Source organism: Callorhinchus milii, unplaced genomic scaffold (assembly GCF_018977255.1).
Source record: "Callorhinchus milii isolate IMCB2004 unplaced genomic scaffold, IMCB_Cmil_1.0 Scaffold2, whole genome shotgun sequence".
Lineage (NCBI taxonomy): Eukaryota > Metazoa > Chordata > Chondrichthyes > Chimaeriformes > Callorhinchidae > Callorhinchus > Callorhinchus milii.
The window spans coordinates 115,922,887-115,931,814 of record NW_024704743.1 but is presented as its reverse complement, the minus strand read 5'-3'; the positions used below and the strand labels follow the sequence as shown (position 1 = coordinate 115,931,814).

General features: G+C 44.8%; 1 protein-coding gene across 1 annotated transcript in view; it reads left to right on the top strand.

Moving 5' to 3' along the window:
• Positions 1 to 510: 510 nt before the first annotated feature.
• The window catches only part of lama1 (laminin, alpha 1), a 114,489-nt gene continuing 106,071 nt past the window's right edge, over positions 511 to 8,928 (top strand). Inside the window, exon 1 of the mRNA XM_007897260.1 lies at positions 511 to 690. Coding sequence (XP_007895451.1) covers positions 633 to 690 — 58 coding nt within the window. The 5' untranslated portion in view covers positions 511 to 632. The remainder of the gene's footprint in view (positions 691 to 8,928) is intronic.

The following is an 8,928-nucleotide window of genomic DNA, read 5'->3' as shown; positions in this document are numbered from 1 at the left end:
TTTCTGCGTCTTAAAAGCCAGGTCGTTTGTACGGGCATGAAAACAGAGCGGTGGGGGGTGGTGAGAGATGGGTGGGGGGGGGGGGGGTGGGGGGGGCAACAGAGGAATGTTAAGCCATACCCTCTGCTCACTATTGTCTGAGCTTTTTAAAGCCCCTTTTCCCTGTGGGTCTCCTGGAGCCACAGTACAGCCGGACCATACCAAGTGCAGGGAGGGGGAGGGAGAGAACTGAGTGGGCAGAGCTTGTGCCGGACAAAAGAGAACTTTTTTTAACCAAGAGGTGGAAAAGTTACTTTAGCAGCTCGTGGACAGGGGGGAGAGGAGGGGATACGCTTGAGGCGTGGAAAGGCGAAGGAAAAAAAGGAGGGGAGGCAGTGGTCCTCCCCTTTGGCGCGAGTGGCGGTGGCTGAAGATGCTGCACTGATGCGGGTCGCAGTCCAGTCCCTGCACAAAGGTCCTGAGGCTTGAGAGGGGGAGAGAGAGAGAGAGAGAGGGAGAGAGAGAGAAGAAAGGAAAGAGAGAGAGAAAGAGAGAGAGAGAGAGAGGAGGATAAGCTCTTGGCTCTCTTTGACACTTCTGCAGTTTATTCCTCCACCAACAAACAGCAAGAGCCAGTGTGGAAGGGTTTGAGAATGAGGTGCTACCTGGTGCTGTTACTGCTGTGTGTGTTGGAGGCATCAGAGCAAAGAGGTGAGTTGTTTTATTACTCCCTCACACACACTCACTCACACACACTCACTCACACACTCACTCACACACACACTCACTCACTCACTCACACTCACACAGACACACACTCACTCACACTCTCACTCACACTCACACACACACTCACTCACACACACACACTCACTCACTCACACACACTCACTCACACACTCACACACTCACACTCACTCACAGTCTCACTCACACACTCACACACACACTCACACTCACTCACAGTCTCACTCACTCACACACTCACTCACACACACACTCACTCACACACACACTCATTCACTCACTCACACTCACTCACTCACACACACACACACACTCACTCACACTCACTCACACACTCACTCACTCAGAAACACATGCTGATGAGAGGAAAAGGAGATCTGCAACTTGTGGGGAGGAGGGTGGGGGGGGGGGGGTGGGGGGAGAAAGAGAGAAATTCTAACTATGTGCAGGAGGTTTAAATTGGGGGCAAATCCCTCTGTGAAAAAAAATGCACTGAAAATGCACCACTGAGAAGTGTAACTTGGAAGAAAAGTGGATGGGAAAGTTGGAGGGCAATTGCAAACTTGTGTCTTGGAGAAATACTCAAAAAGTCTTAGGAGGAGGGAAAAGCATGGATAAAACTATGCAATGGGGTGGGGGTGGGGGGGAAGCAGTGAAAGAAATTGGAGAATCAAGAGCAAGGCTGAGAAAATTGCTTTTATTTGTGGGAAATGCACAGAAAGTTTGTGTTAAGAGGAGGGGGAAGGAAGGCTCAGCTCAGACTTGGGTGTGAGGGGAAAAAAATGATTGCAATTGATAATAATAAGTCAGACAATTGAGTAAAAATGTACAAAAAGGGTAAGAAATTGTGAGTGAGTGAGTGAATGATTGAGAGAGAGAGAGAGAAGTCACAGTGTGGAAGAGTTTGCATGGGACAGGCATCCAGAGATTGTGGGACTGGGAGAAAAAGTGAGAGAAAAGCGAGTCCCTGCAACAGACAGCGTGAAAAACTTTCTGGAGGAGAGTTTGCTGAGAATAGAGAAGTTTCCCAATGAGCGAGAGAGGAGTTCGGACTTGTTTCTTGAAGGGGACATCCAGAGAGCAAGAGAGATGCGCACTCACAGAGCTATAACCAGTCCCTGTCCCAGTGCCATGCTTTGTGGGTGTGCTCCCCCCTCTCTCTCTCACACACACACAAGCTCACCTTGCACCCACCCATCTCTCCTGTGGGCTTTATAATAATAATAATAATAATAATACTAATAATATTATTTCTTTCCAGACATAAAACTTTTAATGAAGGGGGAGAAAGTTTTTGTGTGTTGTTTAAGGTAATTCGTGTATTTTTGCTCCCACCACCATCATTTACTGGAATCTCCTTTGGCTTGTCAATCACGAAATTGACAAGCAGAAGAAAATGCTAATGAATTTCGTGTGTCTGGATGTTCCCTGATTCTGCAATGATGATAATAATAATAATAATCCTTGCATTTGATATAGCAAATATTCCCATCGATCTCCGATCCTTTACTGTAGTTTCTTACACACAGTAAGCAGGGGGCAGGGAATGGATGGTGTGTGGAGATGGCGAAGGGCACTATATGAATGCAAATTATTGTTGTTGTGGAATTACTGCAAAGATCAGGACTTGGGAAGGGGGTAGACAGAGACATCCCCTTCCTTGTCCCCTGTCGCTCACCTCCTCCATCCATCCCTTGATTGACCTTCACATCTCAATTGTTAGAAAATATTCAAGCCATTTTGTGCACGGGTGTAACATTTCAGAGGGGTGTATGTGTGTGTGTGTGGGGGGGGGGAATGTTAGACAAAAGCGTTTTAAGGAAGAAATTAGCATGATCGTTGCTCCTCGCTGCTCATTCCCTTTCCAAATGTTTCAAGTTTGTGACTTTTATGTGTGTGATTTTTAACAAGTGGGAGGTGGGGGGGCAATGGCTTTGTATCCTGTCCGATCCTCTGTTTTTGCTCCCGAGTATCAAAGCAAACAAGTTACCAAGCTAATGCCACTTTTTTTCTTATTTGTACACCTGCACCTACTTATCAAGCTTTTCTTTTGTTTACTTGGCCCCAGAGGTTAATGAGAATCTGTGAAAAGGCCAACTGGTCCTCGCAGTTTCATTTCACCTCCTAACCTCTCCTACGGATGTGAGGAACACGCATTTATATACAGCCCTTCACATAGGGTAATATATAATAATAATAATCCTTGCATTTGATATAGCGCTTTTCACATCTTCTAGACATCTCAAAGGGCTTCACAGAATATACTATAAAGTGAATTGACTGTATATTTGTGGGCGAAATGTCTCCGAGCAATTCACAGTGGCGAGATGTGGCGCCCAGTGAGGGAGAGTGCGTGAGTGAGTGGCTAAGGGGAGAGAGGACCATAAGCATTGTCGAAGAGTGGGCTGGTTACACAGAACTAATCTAGCTCTTTTCACATGGAATAATCGCCTTGAAGCTCTTTCCACTATGATTGCGATAATAATAATCCTTGCCCTTGATATAATAGAACCTTTCATGTCGTCTCAAAGGGCTTCAAAGGATATACTGTAAAGTGAATTGACCGTATATTTTGTGAGCGAAACACATCAGCCGGTTGTGTACAGCAATGTCCCACAAACAGCCATGGAGTGAGTGCTCAATTTTATTTGGGGGATTGTTGGCCAGGTAACCAGGAGAAACTTCCTTCTCTTTTCAAATAATGCCATAGGATCTTTAACGTCCATCTGAACAGGCAGATGGCACATCGGTTTAAAGTCTCATCTGAAGGACAGCACATCTGACAATGTAACAGCCCCCCAGCAATGCATTGGAGTGTGAACTTAGACTATGTGATTCCAAGTCCCGATGTGGGGCTTGAACCAACAACCTTCTGATTTAGAGGCGAGTGTGCTACCAACTACGCCAGGGTGATACAGCCCACATCACAAAAATGTAGGTTAGGAGAGGTTAATGTAAAGATGTTGTCTGAACGCACGGTCTAGAGTTTTTGTTAAGAGAGTTTTGAAGGTGTAGAGAGAAGGCGAAAGGTGAAGATGAATTTTGGGAGGGATTGGGGGCTTTGTTTGTTGGCCACCAATGGAGGGAGTGAGGAATCTCGTTTTGCTTGCCCAGAGTCAGTATAATAGTGAACACAGGCAAGAGAATAGGAGTGAAGGACGTTGCAGTGGTGGAGAGAGACTGAATTGTGTATCAGCCTGGCTCAGTCGGTAACACTCTCGCTGCAGAGAGAAACTTGTGGGTTCAAGCTCATTGTCAGGCCTTTGAGCTCATATAATCTGGGCTAATACAGTACTAAGATTACGTAGAATTGTGCCTCCTTTTAGGAACTGCAGTAAACCGTTTCCAATTTGAGACCGAGTTGGAAGAATTTTGGACAGTTTCACGCAATCTTACATTTTAAAGACAAAATGGCCCCACGGGCAAAGATCAGGTGGAACTTGTGAAGAAAGAGCCATCTGCCTTTAACAAATTAAATTGGTGGAGCAAACCCCCGAGTTGCATGGACTCCTGTTGCTATGTTGCCAGTACAAGCTTGTTTTAGTGTCATTGAAATGCAGTGCTGTGGTCAGAAAGGTTAACTGTGACTCTGAATTGTTGACAAGTTAACTCTTAAAGCTGTTGTCGGGAGACGCTTTTGTTTCCACGGGATTCAGTGCCTGTTCAGTGTGAGGGGCATTAGGGTTGGCTTAGGGTTAAGGAAGGGATTAATCGCTCTGGTAGAGGAGTGAGAGGAGGAGATGAGATGTTCGCAGGGGGAAATGGCACTTCACCATTTTCCACCACATTCAGTCAATCAGTCATCAGTTAGTCAGTAATATGTCTTTCAAAGTACTTCTTCAGCCTTCAATATGGACTTATTTCTTTTCTTTGACCTTCCCCGAATAGAAAGTGTCCCGCATGTTTCCAATGTTGAACTCTCTAGAGTAGAACTGGAAACTTAGCTGCTTAATTCAATCAGCTACAAATGTCCATCCTTCAGATGAGACGTTAAACCGAGGGCCCATCTGCCTGTTCAGTTGGATATAAAAGATGCCATGGCACTATTCTCCCTCTGTGTGTCCTGGTCAACAGTCCCTCTAATAAAATTAGTCACTCACTCCATGGCTGTTTGCGAGACATTGCTGTGAGCAATTCTGCTGCCACATTTACTCACAAAACACACAGTTAATCCACTTCACAGTAAATTCGTCCACACAACATACAGTCAATCGACTTTACATTATATTCCGTGAAGCACTTTGAGACGTCTAGAAGACATAATAAGGCGCTATATCAAATGCACGGTTTATTATTATGAATCCTGCGAAGTGCTCTGAGAGGTCCTTCTGACAACAATCTTCAAAGAGGTAAATTTATCCAACTAGGAAGATTGTTGACCAGGTTGCTGGCAGAAAATCCCTTCTTGTTTCAAATATTGCCATAGGATTCTTGATATCCACCTGAATAGCCAATAGAATTTTCTTCCTTTCTCTCCAGCCCCACCGACCCCTCCCTTTCCCTCCACCCACCCACACTTCACCCCAACTAACTTGTGAGACAGAAGAAAGCTTACGAGTAACTCCATCTCTCAGCTCAGATTTTCTTGGTCAGCATTATTCACCCACCAAAACCTTGAAGTCCTATTGTCACTGCTGACCACAAAGTATTGCCTCTTTCCTCCCACCCACCCCCTCATCCAAACCTGATACAGTGAACACAAAGTAGAAATAATTGTTTTTTTTGTATAGCGGCTTTTATGGACAGAAAAGCTCAGTGTGGACTAGCATGAATGATCCACTTTATAGGGAGTATTATAAATGTCAGTAATGACTACCAGCAGTCTACAGAGGTTATTTTTGCACTGAGCATTCTGCATGAGTAGCCACTGCCCTTATCTAAGCTGTACAATGAATGATCCAACACTTTTTGTGCAAAGGTGGCTAAACAGCTGCTGGCCCCCAGGCACCCTGTGCCCTGACCGTGCGCTGCCCCAGTCACTGCAAGAACAACAATGAGCAGCGGCTTAAATGTCACATTAAAAAAAGGCTGCCCACAGCAAACATTCTTCCCCTTTTAAAGTTTAGTGCTTTGCACCATACTTTATCCATCATGTATCTCTCGACTGCCCCATAACTGATGCTGGTAACTGACCGAGCCTTTGATTCTGCGGTTTTGTCTTGTAGGAATGGCCTTGGAGCTGATCAAACGAGCGCAGAATGAAACTGAAACCTGATCTGATATCACCGCACTCCCCACCGCGCTGCACAAACTATGAATATTTTAAACACTTGAGAGCAAGATCGTTTTCTTTGGTCAAAGCTTCTGAATGATCCTTGATCTCCTGTTTTTCCTGATAATAATAATTCTTGCATTTGATATAGGTTCTTATCACGTCTTCTATACGTCTCAAAGCGCTTCACAGAATATACCGTAAAGTACATTGATTGTATATTTTGTGGGAGAAACACGACAGCCAATTGTGCACAGTAGTGTCCCACAAACAGTCGATTAAAGAGACATTTTTTTATAATTTGGGGGGAAAAACAAGCGTTAAAGAGCCATTTCACTGATTTGCCTTAAAAAACTGAGTTTTCTGTAAAGGTTTTCAAGGGCCTTTTTTTTGCACTGTAGCTTAGAGGCAACATAAATGCATTGACTTCTGAACTGAGCCTCTCTTCCCCTCTCCTTCGAGCCTTTTGTTTCTGACAGCAAGACTTTGTATTGAACCACAGGATGGTTATTTGGTGAGAAAACACTCATAAAGTGTCAGCTGTCCTGCAGCGGGTGTGAATTGCTGTGTAGTTACCTCATCTCCTTTAACTTTCATCTGTCTGGATTGCTCTGGGCCTGTCTGAAGAAGCTTTCTTCAATTACACTTAAGCCGTCTGGGACCCTACCTTGGTGAGGAGTGCTATATAAATGCAAGTTGTTCTTGTTATTCTAACTGTGTATTAAAACAAGAACAACAATAACTTGGATTTATATAGCGCCCTCCACACCGTACGGCGTCTCAGAAGAAGAAGTCCTGGAGCATAATTTGTGTAAGGAGCTAATTTCATAAATAAATAATCCTAATAATCCTTGCATTTGATATAGTGCTTTTCACATCTTCTAGGCGTCTCAAAGCGCTTCACAGAATATGCTGTAAAGTGAATTGACTGTATATTTGTCAGCGAAAATGCATCAGCCAATTTTATAACTAATAATCCTTGCACTTGATATAACACTTTTCACAATGGGAGAATGTTTCATAGCGATTCACAAGATTTACTCTAACTCTACGAATTTGGGGGACAAATACACCAGACAATTTTGTGCATTTATGTTTGGTCAACCAGGTGGCTGACACATGTGTTGGAAATCCATCTCCAGGCTTAAGAATATCCAAACCAAACTTGAGGATTCCATGTATGGAAATCCCAGAGATAGATTGTTGGAATGGAATGCACACTCTCTCCCTGGAGGGATGCGTTTTGCTTACCTAATTCCAGAAAGTATTAAGTGCAGGTTGGCAGGAGCCAAGGCTTAGGGCCCCCAGAGTGCATGTTGTGGTGGCTGCTGGAATCTAACCAGCTAATACTACATAGCTTGCCATTGACAGCACTGTTTGGTAAGCTTTCCCGCTGCTACCCGGGTTAGGCTTTAGCTTGCAGGGTTAACAGGAGCTGAGTGTGAGGATTCCTTGCTCCCAGTGACTGGTCTGCCCTGCCAAGTCCTGCCGATGAGCCAGGCTAGCTGTACCGTCATCAGCAGTGCCCTGGAGCACAGCAGACCCGTCTGGCTCAGGAACTGGACTACTGAGCTTGTCACCAAGGGCTGGCTGGACTCCGACGTTCAATGTCGGAATCCAGTGATGGGTTTTCAACGCGCGTGTCAGACACCTGGTTGACCAAAAATAAATAATAATAATAATCCTTGCATTTGATATAGCGCTTTTCACTTTGGGAGGACGTCCCAAAGCGTTTCACAGAACACACTGTAAAGTGAATTGATTGATATTTGTGGGCGAACGCGGCAGCCAATTGCGCACAGCAATGTCCCACAAAAAGTCGTAGATTGAAAATGACCAATTTATTATTGTTTTTTGGAGGGATTATTATTAGGCGTGTGGAGTAAGGAAACTTGCCCAAGGTTTCGCCCTGCCTGGAATTGAACTCAGGTCTCTCGCTTGCAAAGCGAGTGCTCTAACCACTGAGCTACAGGACTCCACAAATTTGCGCAAATTTGCATAAAAATACATAGATTTACAGTAGATCTTGTGAATCACTATGAAACATTCTCCCCTTGTGAAAGGTGTTATATCAAGTACAAGGATTATTATTTATAAAATTAGCTCCATACACAAATTGTGCTGCCAGGGCTTCTTGTTTCAATACGTCACCTTGGAGCCAGTTCAGTAATTCCCACGCACAGCCACAAAGTGAATGGACAGTTTTTATTTTGGAGGATTTTTTGGTCAGGACATCAGGAGAAATTCCCTTCTCTTTTCTAATCTTTAACATCTGCCTGAACAGGAAGGTAAGACATCAGTTTAACGTGTCCTTTGAAGGATAGAACCTCCGACATTTCAGTGCAATCCCAACACTGCACTGGAGCGGTCTGCGAGTTCAAAGTCCTGATAAGGGGAGTTTGAACCCACGGACTTCTGACTCGGAGGCAAGAGCGCTACCAACTAACTGAGTCAGGCTGGTTTATTGTTTGCTAAGTGTGACACGATGTTGGTAACAGGCGTAGCTGATTATTCCCTTCCCTCTCTTTCACTGTTTTTAAGACTGGTCTTTTTCTTTCCCTTCCCCCCCCCACTCCTTTTGCTCTCCTTTCCGCCCCACCCCCCAACCACTCGCCCACCTGCCATCGCTATGTTTCCTCTTGTCAGCGGAGGGTCAACCTGGGTCATGCAGTCATTCACATTCATCAATGCTGCTCTGTTCAGCACTGCAGAAAGCAACAAAGGTGTTCCCAAACTAAGAGATCGCTTTATTCCTGCCCTGAAAATTACAGTGCACTAAAGTCTTTTAAGTTGATGAAGTTAAAGCCTTCCTCCTCTCCTTCCCTCCCCCACCCGCAACAGCATTCTCCGCTCCCCCCACCCAGGACGCTATCGACGCTTTGCAAGCGAGAGACCTGATTCTGACGGTGTCCTGCCAACAATCCCCCAGATAAAAAATTGTTCATTCACTTCATGGCTATTTGTGAGATACTGCTCTGTGCAAATTGACT